The sequence below is a fragment of the Trifolium pratense genome, linkage group LG1 (genome assembly GCF_020283565.1).
Source record: "Trifolium pratense cultivar HEN17-A07 linkage group LG1, ARS_RC_1.1, whole genome shotgun sequence".
NCBI lineage: Eukaryota > Viridiplantae > Streptophyta > Magnoliopsida > Fabales > Fabaceae > Trifolium > Trifolium pratense.
Genome location: NC_060059.1, coordinates 48,268,499 through 48,284,367, shown reverse-complemented (window position 1 = coordinate 48,284,367; position 15,869 = coordinate 48,268,499). Strand labels below are relative to the sequence as shown.

The 15,869-nt window shown below is 32.8% G+C and overlaps 2 protein-coding genes across 2 annotated transcripts; both read right to left on the bottom strand.

Moving 5' to 3' along the window:
* Window positions 1-1,427: 1,427 nt before the first annotated feature.
* Window positions 1,428-3,633, bottom strand: LOC123895552 (serine/threonine-protein kinase CTR1-like). The gene is made up of 5 exons (XM_045945965.1): window positions 3,499-3,633; window positions 2,810-2,878; window positions 2,581-2,712; window positions 1,626-1,720; window positions 1,428-1,536 (listed from the first exon to the last, which is right to left on the bottom strand). Exons 1-5 carry the CDS (start codon window positions 3,631-3,633, stop codon window positions 1,428-1,430), a joined length of 540 nt encoding a protein of 179 aa, XP_045801921.1.
* LOC123917834 (nuclear intron maturase 4, mitochondrial-like) lies at window positions 2,810-6,425 on the bottom strand. The gene is made up of 2 exons (XM_045969693.1): window positions 3,507-6,425; window positions 2,810-2,878 (listed from the first exon to the last, which is right to left on the bottom strand). Exon 1 carries the CDS (start codon window positions 6,045-6,047, stop codon window positions 3,669-3,671), a length of 2,379 nt encoding a protein of 792 aa, XP_045825649.1. The 5' UTR covers window positions 6,048-6,425; the 3' UTR covers window positions 2,810-2,878; window positions 3,507-3,668.
* Window positions 6,426-15,869: the final 9,444 nt, after the last annotated feature.

Sequence of the window (15,869 nt, the reverse complement as noted above, 5' to 3'; positions counted from 1 at the left end):
AACATCGAACGTTGGACGGCTCCATCAAATTCTGTACAAAATCAGTAAAAATATCTTCAAACAACATGGGTTCGAATCCACGTGCTAAATAAAATATCTATACAGTAAAATCACTAGGTTCAAACAATTACAACAATCTATTTTGTTTTTATACGTTTCAGTCTGTTTACTCATATTCTCCTCTCCATTAATATATTAAAATTCAAATATATCCCTGCGAAACATTAACCATATAGAGAGAAAAATTGTTTAGGGATTTAAACCGAAGCTAAGAAATGGCAGCCAATGATTATAAGAAATCGAGGAATAGTAAGAAGTGGTGTTCGATCATTCCTTCCTTAAAAACAGAAACAGCAATTCTGTATAGCCTTTAAACTTATACTACTGTTTGGCAAAAAACATGAGACTACAGATAGGATGGTGTAAAGTGGTTCTACCAATTGTGTAGAGGAGAAAAGATTGTCTACCATCCACGCCGAAAAGGCACCTTTCTGTCCTTATCATTTAGAAGCTTCTAAAGACTGCCATGTGAGCCACCACTCAAATATTTGTGTACACAACACTGTTGCTCGCCGAAATTTTTGTTGGCCTGTACTCTTGTGTTGTATCAGATTCATCCAAACAGTAGACAATCCATTTCCTTGTGTCATCTGTGATGTTAGTACGTAAGCACAACTTTGTTGCTAACTCTTAACAGAAAAAGGAACTAAAAATAGAATGGGCAACTTTGGTGGAAAGTGGTGCTACCAATTATTATTTATTTGGTTTCTATTCTATAGTCAAACAAGGAGAATCTGTACAACGGATGGTCACAGTTGAGAGTGGATTCTCTCAATTTGTTTTTCCTCATGTTCCTCAGATCCAATTAATGATATGAATACAGGCAAAAGAAAAGCAGGTAAAGTTACTTGTCATTAACTCGATATAATTACAATGGGAATATTTTTTACATCAAAATTCTGAGAAAGAAAAAATTTAAGCTTTTCTAGGCGAAATTGAAAGATACTATCAAACAATTTAGTCGCAACAAGGATTGAGTATCCTTGCTTTGCATTTAAAATCAGTATTCTCAACCCTCAATTAGAAAAGAAATATACAACTCGACTCTGCAAACAAAAATAATGAACAAGCATTAGTTTGACCACAAGAGGTTGGACATGCAGTAAGCAATTAACAAAACTTCATAATTTTCTAACACTTTCAGCATGATTACAACAATTCACAGCTTATTTTAACCAAAGCTTATAAACACTCCAACTTATATTGACAAAGATAGAGAAATACTACATCAAAGATAGATTTAGTGTTGACAAAACCATTGTGGAATTAGGAACGCACCTATGACCACTTAAAACGGTGTAATCCTGTTAGACATCAAAACCAATAAAATCCTGTGTGTGTGCATGAAGAACTCAGTGTTCCAACCATCAGGTGAGACTTGGTATGTTTGGAAGACCAGGTTGAGGTGTAGGGGGTTTGAGTAATGACCACAGAGAGTCCATAATACTGGCGAAAGGAGGGCGTTTCCAAGGCTCACTGCAGTAAATCAAACACATCAAGTATATATGAATAAAATCTATCGCAGAAAATTTAAGTACAATACAAAATAGCAGATGTAACCATACTTGGCCCAGCAAGCCTCAATTATTGCAGCTATTTGGGGATTCAACTCGCGCGGGATCTCAAGTCTTTTTCCCTTGAAGCCTACAGCAGCAACAACCTACAGGAAGGTACATATTTGTGAATGTTGTAGTAATGACCAAAGGGAATATAATACTTTAGAAATAACATTGGAAAAGAACTGGTGCAAAGAAAAATAAATAAATCTAGAAGATATCACAGATTTAATATAACAAATCTGCACTTATCTTTTTTATTATAAGGATTAGGATATTTACAAAAATTATTAAGATAAGTATCTATTTTATTTCCCTCTTTATTGCTGAACCTACTATCCCCAAGTATTTTCTCTGCTGAAATAATACAATAGCTTTTGCCATATTAATTTCAACAATAGCTCAAGGATGCTGCAGATCTGCAGAAGCTTCACGCCCCTCGCTCTTCAACCAAACCCCTCTTTGCCTCTCCTCTCTTTTTGTCGATTTCTATTCTTTTTTCTTTTTGTGATTGTTGATTTATTTTCTTCTTCCTTGGTTTCTGGTGTAATGCCAAAATTGTCTTCTCAACCACTAGTATACCACTCACAGCCTTCTCACCTTTAACTGATTGTGCCCATTATTCCTCCTTTCAGGCTTTCATACACCTACAGGCCACAGCCCATTAGGCCCACTTCTCTTTCTTAACGGCCTATTATCAAAGTAAGCATAAATTAAAACACCTTTAACTAACCACTTCAACAGTATACCTGTCGTTGTTGACCTGTTTTATGCATGCTTCTTGCAATCATTTTCAGTTTAATTACCAGCTGTGTACTATTTCATACGATATTGTATATTCTTACTTCGTAAATTTCAGATAATGTGAATCTTCCATAAAAACTGATGCAACATAATTATAAGTTTATAATATAAACTATTAAGCATACTGTAATTTTAGGTACTGTAGGTAGAGACAACAAACCTGTGCCGGGTTCAAATTACCCCACGGCTGTTGCAATGTTGCAAGCTCCCACATGATTACTCCAAAGCTGTAAATATCAGACTTCTCATTTGATGGCTCGTCGCGAAGAACTTCTGGAGCCATCGACTCAGGCTAAGGGAGGAAAAGGAGTACAATTTATTATTTATTTCAAACAAACCTCTGAACCATTAGACACTGAAAACATTATTTATAGATAATTTAAACTTACAGTCCCAGCAGCTGACTTGGAAGAGAGAAATGTATTGGCCTTTAAGCGGGAAAGCCCAAAATCACAAACCTGGACAAATGACATTATTACCATTTTAAGGGGGAAAAAACGCATTAGTATCCAATAAAATAGATCACCAAGTCAATCCCATCCCCCTCCCTCGTAAGAAAACAAAAAAGAGGGATTCCACAAAAGATATACTCCCTCCAGTCAACTATCAAAATAAAAAATTCCCTTTTTTAGGTTCGTTGAACAATTGAATAACTAATGTATTTGGTCTACATTATAGACCAAATACATCAGTTATTCGGTGAACTTAAAAAGTATTTTTTGTTTATAATAGTGACCGGAGGGAGTATGTTACTAACACACTTCACATGTTTTGTTGTCAACTGGCTTTTCAAAAGCATTCCAAATTTGAATCCAAACAAGTACAGCTAATTAGTAGAATACTGAAACTTGTATTCAACTATGTGAAGGCAGTGTATAGAAGAAGCAACCATAAAGGAGTTTAAAATAGAAAACCATGTCTACTTTGGACTTCAATGAAGAAATCCTGAAAAAAGAGTGTCACAAACTTCTCGGGAGATATGATGCCCCGACAAATACGCATTCTAAATAATGAGACATGCTTAAATAATTTGCAAACTCAACTTTAAAACTCATAGTTAAAGGCCGATAAGAATCACCTTTATACCTTTATAAAATAGGCCAACAAGTAGTAAGTACAGAATCCCGTCTCTGAAATGCAACTCGCTTCCAATAGAACCTTCATCTTCGATGAAATGAAGCAATACATGATGACCAAAGTTCAAACCAAACATCTTGATATAGTTTCTGATCATAAAACTGAAGACAATCACTTCCATGCACCAAAGTCAATGGACTGAAGTGATATATGACCAAGATACAAATCCCTCAAATGCTGCTTACACAACCCTAATCGCCGTTTATTTAAGCTTGGATGAATGCAAGTCGAAAACCCAGTTTTCCAGCTTGGAGACTTTTGTCTTTCCATTACATGAAGAGTATAGACTCTTGGTGCTGAAGCTATGCACCCTATTACAAAACAATTACATGGTCTTGCTTCAGTCACAATTCTTGCCAGAGACAACAAACACAAACCACTATACGTGATTCCGTACATTAACGCCTCGTCGTTGTCAAAAACTTCAACACCCAAGTCTTCATTCACTGTCTCCTTCTCTGCGTCCTGTGTTGGTGGAAGCCTGCTAAGTTCTTCATCAAACCGTTTTTCTATCTCCATTTCATGTATCCGATACTTTGTTGCTAAAGTACGAATGCATGATTTCCTAACTTGATCAGATATCAAAAGCTTTATCTCATTAAAGTTAGCACAGTTCTCGTACCATTTTTGCCAGCGGCAAGCAATCCCCGAAAACCAGTCAATAATTTCACTAGTATCGTGCATGACAAGCAAATTAGCAGATCGTGCAAAACCATCTGGTGTAGTCAATCCATACCTCTCGAGACGCTTTTTTATGGCATAGACAGGAGCAATGATCTCAGTTTTAGCTATCACCTGTTCTGTCAAGCTGTTATTATTCGGAAAAAGTTTGAGAATAGAATCAGCCTCAGTAGATATATACTTCTCTGTCTGTTTCATAAACTCGTAAAAAGAATCTGTTAGCTCTTGCGGAAGAGCCGGCTCTCCAACAAACTTAGACAAGACATTTTCTTCACTTTTGGCATTTTTCACTCCAACATCCTGCATCCATATCTTCAACAACTGCTTATACCAATGATCAGTTTCCATCCCGGACTTTCGGAAATGCGAAACCTGACTAAGAAGCGAGCTACTATCAGCTAAATGTTTGATCTCTGATTCTTTCACTTTCTTCAAACCATGACCCAACCATTTCTTCCCTATTCTAGCCGTCCCATAATTCCAAACCTCAAGCTTCTGCAAGGCAAACATTTCAACTTTATCTTTCATCTTGTGAACCGCTTTCACAGCAGGACTGTCTTCAACATTCCTCTTTACCAAGCTCCCCAAAAACCGAACACCGCTACCAGCCCCTACACAAGGCAACACATTGGTCCGATCCCCAACATCCAACATCAAAGACTCTTTCAAATAATTCTCAATCACAGACTTAAAACTAACAGCACAATCCCTAGAACCAGAAACCGCGAAAAAAATCTCATCCATAAACCTAAGACAATAAACTTTAACACCAGAACTCTCAACACCACCAACACCACCATTACTACTACCAGCCAACTGTCTCCTAAACCAACTGCGCAATGCAGAGCTCGGCTTATCACCATCAACAACCTCTCCACCGCCGCACACACCTTCGTATTTCATCAACAATCTATGAAACTCACTATCAAACAAATCAAGATAAATATTCATCAAAGTCGGAGACAAAATCCCTTCTTGAGGCAAACCATCTCCCTTAGGAAAACCACCAAACTCAAAATTCAAAACCCTAGCATCAAACATACTCCTAATCAAACCAAACAAACAACCATCCTCAATCTTATCCTCCATTACACAAACCAACTTCTCCATCAATAATCTATCAATTTTCTTCTCCACAAGCAAAGTAAACCACCAATCAGGACTCACCACACCTTTACAAATATACTTCAACGCCGCCACGCATCCTCTTCCACTCCGACAACCGTGCGAAATCTTTGAGAAATTTGGCTTGAAAATCACTTCTAAAACAATCCTCAACGCTTCCTGAACAACTCTCAGCTTCAAATTAGGAAGCACCAAATCCAACATCAACAATTCCTCCTCCTCCTTCTCATCAAATCCTCTTCTGTTCTTCTTCTTCTTTCTCGTCGAGATGGAATGAGTATTCGCATTCACATCAAAACTACCTTCGTTAAGACGTTGTGCCACGTCATTGAGGAAATAACCGTCTCCGTTATCTTCGGCGGAAACGGTTAGGATGTTGGAGTTGATTTTGATGATGTTGTAAGCATCAAGGAGGGTTTGGGGATTTGAAACGACGTTTTGGATTAAGTTGTGGAATTTACCGTCGTGGTGAGAGAGTTGTGATTTGACGCGTTTTTTGATTCGGAGCTCGAGGAAGCGTTTGAGTTGCATACGAGTTTGGAGTTTAGGGTTAATGGTTTTGGCAGGAGAAGAGTTTTGTTCGATTAATGAGGCAAGTTCGGTTGCTAGTGAAGAAGTGAATCTGAAAAAGGAGAGAGAGTGAAGTGGTTTGAGGAAATAGTAAGCGGTGGTGACTTTGGCCATTTGGAGGCTGGAGTTTGGAACACTGTAACTAACCAACTTCGCCACAATTTGGAGCAAAGTAGAATCAAATCCAAGCTAGGTCACCATGTATACTTACCTAACTGCCCTTAACTACTTCTTCTTCTTCATCTTCAATTTCTTCTTCTTCAGTTAAGATCGATTCACCTGAAGATTGAGCGCTGGGAAAACAAGGTAATCGAGTCTGCCGGCTGAGTTACGAACTCAACTCGGATCGCTTTGACTCGGTTCAACACGAAATCAAAGCACTGCCTATGGAAGAAACTCATCGGAATCTGAATTTGGAGTTCGATTGGGATAATTTGATAAGAATGAAAGTGGAAGATGAAGAGAAAGAGTGAGGAAAACAATCAATTTCGAGTAAACTGTCAAATATTCTCAATGAAATTTTAAAATTCATTAAATATTCTTTAAAATTATTAAATCAAATTATGATGTGGGCTCGACCGGTAGTGTAAGAAGGCAATTTGATTGACTTTTTATAATTTTAGGGGTATTTATCTATTTTCAAATTGCAGGAAATATTTGACGAATTTTAAAATTTTAGGGAATATTTGACAGATTATTCAATCAATTTCTTAGAAGTTTCACGTGTCTGCCTGCCGTTGTTTCAAGAAGTTTTATTTTATTTGGGCTGTTTATGAAAAAGTTGTATGCTAAAACTGAAATTTAAAACCGAAAACCATCAAAATCATATGGAATTACGAGTTGTATGCTAGAAATAGCTATTTACAATTAAATGAGTAATGAACTTTGGTCGGTTCTAAGTCGAAAGAACTTAAATTCAATTTCAGTAATTTATCTGACTTTATCGAATTCCAATTTCCACTCATTCCTATGAAAATAAAAGGATTAACTACAAAAGAAATACTTCCTCCGGACACAAATATAAGCAAAAATATATTTTTTAGATTTATTGAATAATTGATATATCTTGACTATATTAAAGTTCAGATACATCCATCATTCAATTAATTTAAAAAGTGATTTTTTTTGTTATATTTGTATCTGAAAGGAGTACAAGTTTCCTTATATAAACGTGAACACAAATAAATAAAGACAATAATTAGAGTATAGTAGTTATATGAATTGAAAATTTGAAATAATCACTATATGGAGTGGAGTTCTTGATAACTGTTCCTTTCAAATTTGCTAGCATGGAAAGAAGAAGTTAAGCAATTCGAGTGAAAATTGAATAAGATTGAAATTCATGATGCTATAAAAGAGAGAAATTACCGCTCTACAATGTTCACGGCTTGCCGTCAATTTCATATGATTTTCTTTTTTGACATTTCTAAACCGACAACTTTAGTTGTATATTGAATTGAGATTTTAAAAGATTTTATAGGAATATATTGATTTCAAGTGGATTTACAATATAAAGTAGTATTATGAATTTATAATATTTGAAAAAATTATACCGATCCTTCGTGAATTTGTACTTATTTCTTGTTTGAGATGCCAAATAATATAGGTTTAACACTTTAACTATTATTTTTTGGTACAAGATGAAAGAAAAATGGAAAAGACAAAAAGAAAATTATCTAGAAAAAATAGTCTCACTAGCATCAGCTAGCAGTAGAAGACTCATTTCATTCGGCGGAACAACTATAAGAGAATAAGCTTCATGGTTGCGAGCTTCAAACTTGGCTAAGAAATCTGCACAAATGTTCCCCTCCCGAAGAGTATGCACCAATCTAACCCTCGAGTTTCTAGTGAGAAGATCTTTTATGTTATTATAGATAATCGCTGCATAGTGGTGCCACTCATTTACATGATTAGATGGCAGCTTAATCACAGTGAGTGTCGTGCACGGGATTATTTTCTTTTTTTTAATATTTATGTATTTATTTTAATATATTATTTGAATAATTTGATTTAAAATTCTACGATAAAATTGAGATAAATTTTGCATCATATGAGTTTAACGATGTTACGGGATAAAACGAGATGAAAAGTATTACTTCACTTCCCATTCTACACTATTAGGAGATATATTATTTATCTCATCTTCATCTTCGGGACTATATAGTCACCATATAAATATAAAATAATTATAAACTTAATTCTCAAATGAAAATATTATCTGATTTTTCACGGCCTTAAGATTTTTTTGAGCATAGTTTACCATACAATTAAAAATAGAAAATGCTAAACAATGCCCCGAGCACTGGTTAAGCATATAAACATGAAAATTTTGTTTTGGAATTGATGCATTTAATAGATTGATAGAGTATAAAAAGTTGTCTTATCAACATTAATTTTATTTTTTATTTCTATTTTTGGTATGTTTAACAAGTGTCGCGGGGCACTGTTTAGTATAACTCATATACAGTGATTTTTTATTTATTTTTCATCTCTGGTCGACTCTTTATAGAAAATCTATATTAGGTTCATTGCCAATAAATATAACATCAACAAATTACATGGCTCAAATAGTTCAAGGGAAGTTCATTTACTCAACTTAACTTAAGGAATTTAGCTACTCATCGATATAATAATCATAATAAAGGACTTTTGAATGATGGAAACTTACTTCTCTTGACCCTTATTAAGTATGTATTTTTATTCTTCTGGATCATGTTTTATCTTCTCTTAGGGTGTGTTTGGTTGATGGTTTTTGGAGGGGAGGGAAAGGGAGGGGAGGTGATATTTTTAATTATATGTGTTTGGTTCATCTTTTATATTATAAGCTTTGATTAGGATTCGAACCCACAAACATTCAATGCAAGGCAATATTTCCAATCATTATGACAAATATACCAATTGTGATTAAAATTATGTGCAATAATTGATAAGTACCATCAATTTTAAAAGTATATCATATCAAAATTATTGTTGACTATATTATTCATCACGAAATATTTTTATGTCTTTCCTGATCAATGATTTTTTTCTACCGGATCATAAATTTAGAGAATAATTATCATGTGAGATTTGGAAAGTTATTATCACGTGTGATTTGGAAAATTTTATATATATATATATATATATATATATATATATATATATATATATATATATATATATATATATATATATATATATAGGGGGCTGCTAACTTAGACCCAGTTAGGTCTAAGTTAGCAAGGTGCACCTTTTCAGTTGGACAAAAATACCCATTTTTTTAATTTTTGAAAGAATAGAGCAACAGGGGCATTTCTGTAATTTACCCAACAATACACGCGGCCCCAACTTCTTTTCCCACCCCCCAGGACGCGTGGCAGCGTGTGATTGGACAAAATCCACGCGCGTGGGTGGAAGGATAACACGGAGAGAGAAAGCTTTTTGAAAAGGCAGGACACGTGTCGCTGTCTGATTGGTTGCGTTAATTTTTTTCCATTTAATACTTTAAACTCGATTATTTCGTCGTAAATTAATTTTTTATTTTTTATTTTTTATACCAAAATTCATAATTTTTTTTTCTCTACAAATAGAGACTTGGTTCGTTTGATTTGGACACAGAAAAAAAAACCCAATTTTTCACTACCTTAATCTCATTTTTCACTACCTTACATCAACTCACTGAAACCATTCTACCAGGAAAATGGTTTCAGAGTACAAATCTCTGAAACCATTCTACAAGCTAAATGGTTTCAGAAGCAAATAACTAATAATCAACTTACTTAAACCATTCTACCAGCAAAATGGTTTCAGATTACAACTCTCTGAAACCATTGTACCAGATAAATGGTTTCAGAAGCAAACACAATTAATAAATTACTCACTGAAACCATTCTACCAGTAAAATGGTTTCAGAATACAACTATGTGCAACCATTCTACAAGCTAAATGGTTTCAGAAGCAAATAACTAATAATCAACTTACTGAAACCATTCTACCAGCAAAATGGTTTCAGATTACAACTCTCTGAAACCATTGTACCAGATAAATGGTTTCAGAAGCAAACACAATTAATAAATTACTCATTGAAACCATTCTACCAGTAAAATGGTTTCAGAATACAACTATGTGCAACCATTCTACCAGTAAAATGGTTTCAGAAGCAAACATTAGTTTTTAATTACCGTTTTATCTCATTTAATTAACTAAAAATAGTTTCAGGTCTCCAAAAATTTCATAAAATATACCAAAAGTTCCAGAATATTATCTACTATTTTCCTGGTATAATGGTTTCAGTGAGTTGGTTGAGTGGTGCGTGTTAAATTACAACACACAAGTAACGTATTTAGTAGACAAAAAATGAGATTAAGGTAGTGAAAAATTGCGTTTTTTTTTTGGTGTCCAAATCAAACGAACTAAGTCTATATTTGTAGACAAAAAAAAATTATGAATTTTGGTATAAAAATAAAAAAAATTAATTTACAACGAAATAATTGAGTTCAAAGTATTAAATGAACAAAAATCACGCCCAGCCAACCATTGTGTGACACGTGTCCTACTTTTAAAAAGCAAATTTTTCTCTCTCCAGGTTGTAATCCAGTGTGGCGCAGGCGCTGGAATCTGATGAATCAGGATGATCTGGGCTGTCTGATTGATCAGACAGTCTTGATGAGATCAGATCTTGGCTGTCTGATGGAAATCAACAGTCTGTAACCATGGTCCTTCGGTACGTGTGCGACATTGGATCCGCGTCTATTAATGGTTTCAGAAGGTGGGGGCGCGTGTACTGTTGGGTAAAATTACAGAAATGCCCCTGTTGCTCTATTCTTTCAAAAATTAAAAGAATGGGTATTTTGGTCCAATTGAAAAGGTGCACCTTGCTAACTTAGACCTAACTAGGGTCTAAGTTAGAAAACCCTATATATATATATATATATATATATATATATATATATATATATATATATATATATATATATATATATATATATATATATATATATATATATATATATACTATAACACCTTCAACAATATTGAAATTTATTAAAAAAGAAAAACATTTTTCACATTTCAATGTCTCATGTTAACAACTTCACCACAATTCGACTTAATTTACTCAGATGTGTGTATAAACTTTCATTTTGTTTTGTGATTTATTATCTTTATTCCTGAAATCGATATTGTTTTAAAACTTTATGCTAGCTTTATATATATATATATATATATATATATATATATATATATATATATATATATATATATATATATAAATTGCAAATCCTTTATCTGATCGGGAGAAGTTAGTTAATGAATTGCAAATTAGATATCGGACATACTGCGTTGAGTTTTGCGTAACCGAAGTTAGTATAGTTCCAAATTTTTTAATAGATTGTTTTTTACACCAAAATTCTCAATTATTTATATTTTATTTTATTTTATATGTTATTTCTATTAAAATTATGATACCGAGTATTGATATTAGGATTTTCACACACGACACAATTTTGCATTTAGTGAGTGATTTCTATTATATTTAGATTTAGATTGATACTTAACAAGGAATAAATAATATGCAGTATTCATCATTTCATAGAACATTGTTAAATGGAAAAAACTCAAATTTCTTTTTTCCTAACATTTCTATTGTTCATTGATTTTATAGGGTGCAGTGATGCTTCCGAAGATGTTTTTTGCTGATTTTCAACACGAAATTTATCGTTTCGCAACTTTGGTAGATCCGTTCGCGAATCAATTTGAAGTATTAGTCGAAAAAATTAACAATAATATTTATTTAACGCATGGCTGGTATGCTTTAAAAGATTTTTACAATATCGGCCGTATCGGGGCTTGGGTTACATTGGTATACACCGGAAGAGGACAATTTGGTATAATTTTAAGGGATAGGTTTCGTGCAGTTATAAATTCATACTCATTATTTTGATTTTAACATTGCAGATTTAATATTAATCGATGATCAATTGATACAATATGCACTAGCAGATATTAAGATGATGTTACGTAGTTGTGAGAAAAGTTTAAAAGATTATCTTCCAATGCCTAGAGCAGACACATCATTAGTTCCTGATATACAAAATAGTTTAATACACGACGAATTGAATTATAACGGACAATCATTAGCTGAGGAACATGTTAAATTGATGTCAACTATGACTTCAGAGCAACGTAAAGTATATGACACAATCATGACAAGAGTTAACGAAAACAAACCTGATGTGTTTTTTCTTTATGGTTATGGCGGTACAGTGAAGACATTTATCTGGAGGGCCATGTCAGCCGCATTACGCTCAAAAGGTGAGATAGTTTTAACAGTTGCCTCAAGTGGGATCACTGCATTGCTCATACCTGGCGGTAGAACAACACATTCAAGGTTTTGTATTCCTCTAAATGTTGACGAGTTTTCAACATGTACCATAGTTCCTAAAAGTCATTTGGCGCTATTAATACAAAAAGCAAAGCTCATTATATGGGATGAAGCACCAATGATGCACAAACACTGTTTCGAAGTTGTTGATTGAACTTTAAAAGATATTCTCAAGTCTGTTGATAAAAAAAAAAAACACATTCCCTTCGGTGAAAAAGTTGTTGTTTTTGGCGGAGATTTTAGACAAATTCTACAAGTAATACCCAAAGATACAAGACCAAAAGTTGTTCATGCTACTATTAATTCTTCGGTTCTTTGGAATTTTTGTGAAGTTTTAACATTGAGTAGAAACATAAGGCTTCTCGGTAGTACTTCGAGTGTAGACGTTGAACAAAGAAGATTGTTTTTTGAATAGGTTTTACGTGTTGGCGATGGAGAAATTGGAGATGACAACGACGATGATTTAGAACTTGACATTCCATCAGATTTATTGATTCCAAATTCAGGTGATCCTCTTGGTTCTATCGTTGAAAGCACATATCCCCAACTTTTACAAAACATGAACGATATAACGTATTTCCAAAATAGAGCTATACTAACTCCTAAAAATTCAATAGTCGACACAATAAATGATTATATGTTGAATTTAATTCCTGACGAAGAAAAAACATATTTGAGTTATGATACTCCACTCACACAAAATGTAGACGGTCAAACAGTGGATGATGTTCATAGTCCCGAATTTTTGAACACGATTTCTACGTCGGGACTTCCAAATCACAAGTTGAGACTTAAAGTTGGAGTTCCAGTTATGCTATTAAGGAATTTGAATCAAATATTAGGATTATGCAATGGAACAAGACTTATTATTACGAGATTGGGAAAACGTGCTCTTTAAGGAAAAAGTATTTCAGGAAGTAATATTGGTGATCAGGTTTTCATACTTAGATTTTCTCTGACACCATCTGACGTCAGAATTCCTTTTAAATTTCAACGGAGACAATTTCCTATAATGATTTCTTTTGCGATTACTATAATAAGAGTCGGGGACAATCTTTAAAGCATATTGGGATATATCTTCCGTCGCCAGTGTGTTTCACATGGTCAGTTGTATGTTGCAATTTCAAGAGTTACTTCTAGAAAAGGATTAAAAATATTGATCATCGATGACAACGGTGAAGATACAACTAAGACTTCGAATGTAGTCTATAAGAAAGTCTTCCGTAATATAACATAATTTTCTTTGGATGAATATTTATCCAAAATTATTGTTGAACTATCGTTTAATGTTACTCAACTTTTTTCATATACCTTATATTATTGGAATTATCATATCTTATTTAATCATTATATATCTTACAGCTAATTAGACCCGTGCACCGCACGGGTCGATGTTCTAGTGTATATTTGTTTTTGTTACTAATTGAGAGGTTATTGTGTTAAAATGGATGCAACTAATTCAATGAGATTTGTTTTCTAGGTTGTAAATTGGGATTGTGAATGGAAATTTCTCAATTAGAATTAAATTCGCTAAAAATTAAATTGATCTGTTCATATTTTATTTTCTATCATTATGATTGGAAAATTGGTATCAAAACATATGGTTTGATCTAGTCGAAGATAATAAGGATTATGTTTGGTCGTAAAATTATAAGGATAAAAATGTAAATTAGCTATAAAATCTCTTCCTCCCCTTAGTGAACCAAACATATTTGTTATTAAAATATCTCCCCTCCTCTCCACTCTTTTTAACCAAACATGAATATATTCCCTCCAGCCTCCACTCACCTCCCTTCCCCTCCCCTCTACAAAAATTCCTCCCCTCCCCTCTCTTGAACCAAACAAATACTTAGGTTCATGTGAATGTTTAAATTTATGCATTTAATATAATTATATAGTTTCTCGTTTTAGTCCTTATCCTAATATGTATAGTGTCTTAAAGTACCTAAGAGTACTTAAAGTACCTACGAGTACTTGTGTCAATCAATTTATATTAGATTATGTATTGTCTTTGATTAGGATAATATCTTCTTATTTGGTACTCTATCAAATATCATTCTTAACTTTGGTATCAAATTATCTATTACTTACTCTCTATTCGATCAAGTATGTATTTTTACTTATTAGCGGATAATTATACGTGTTTATTAAGTATGTATTTTTTATTTTTCTGGTTCATGTTTTCTCTTCTCTTAATTTCATGTGAATGATTAAATTTATGCATTTAGTATAGTTATATAATTTCTCATTTTAGTCCTTATCCTCTTAAAGTACCCAAGAGTAATTGTGTCAATCAATTTATATAAATTGATTGATATTTGGTACTCTATCAAATATCAATCTTAACTTTGGTAGCAAATTATCTATTTTACTTAGTTTCACTTTTTGATAGAGGAATAAAATGTAAATTAAAATTTTCGATAAAGAAATAAAGAGAGTAATAATAAGTTTTAAGGGAAATATATATTTTTATAATTTTATTTGTGAATACTAATTCAAATAATTTTATTTTAAAAATTCACTCATAAAATAGATAAGTGAAAATTGCCAATTTGAAATTCAATATGTAATGCAAATGCAATAACTTTACCTGATCTAATATGAAATTATGAGTCGTTAACGCGTGATTCTATTGCATAAGGAATTTTGGCAGGAAATCCACGTCACTATCAGGTCTCACATATTTCCATCTTTAGACCAAACTAAATAAAAGTTCATGTCCTATTTTTAGCGGCACACACGCGAAAGTTGAAATGAAAATATGCTTAATACAACTTCACCCCCCACAACTATATCCACCCATATCTGTATAAGCAAAGTCTGCGTCCATTCTCAACTTAACTGCAAACTAGATTCATAGTTTCATACTTTAATGTAAGTAAAGCCGGTCGTACTAAAATTAGAATAATCCAACTTGTAATTACATTCTTATTTCTAATGTACAGTATTTCTATTCTTAATCAATTCAACTTGCACATTATAAAATAGATAATATCTTTTTTTGGTACATATTATAAAATAGATAATATCATCATCCACAAAGAAAAAGTCATATTTTGAGATTATTAAAAATATAGTCACGCTAAACAATACTCTCGAGTACTGGTTAAACATATTAAAATAAAATATAATTTATTTATTTATTATTAATATATGAGTTTGTCTAATATATGCAATATTGTACTCCATCTGTCTCAAAATATAGGAGTTATTTTGACTACTGCACGTATGCTAATCCACAATTTTGATCACTAATTTCTTTTATTTTTATTAGTAAAAATTATAAAAATTTGATATTTTGAAAATAATCATCAAAACAAATCAAACAAGATCTTATGCTAATATTTATATCTATATATTATTAAAAAAATATGGTCAAAATAAGATAAGTGAATAACGTCATTTAGTCAAAGTAACTCTTATAAAATATGACAGAGGAATTGCATGTTAACGTAACGAAAAATAGTAAATTTTATTGAAAAACAATAATTATTTATGAAAAAGTTATATACTCCCTCCGGTCCTTTTTATAAGGAACAATTTGAAAAAAAAAATTGGTCCTTTTTATAAGAAAC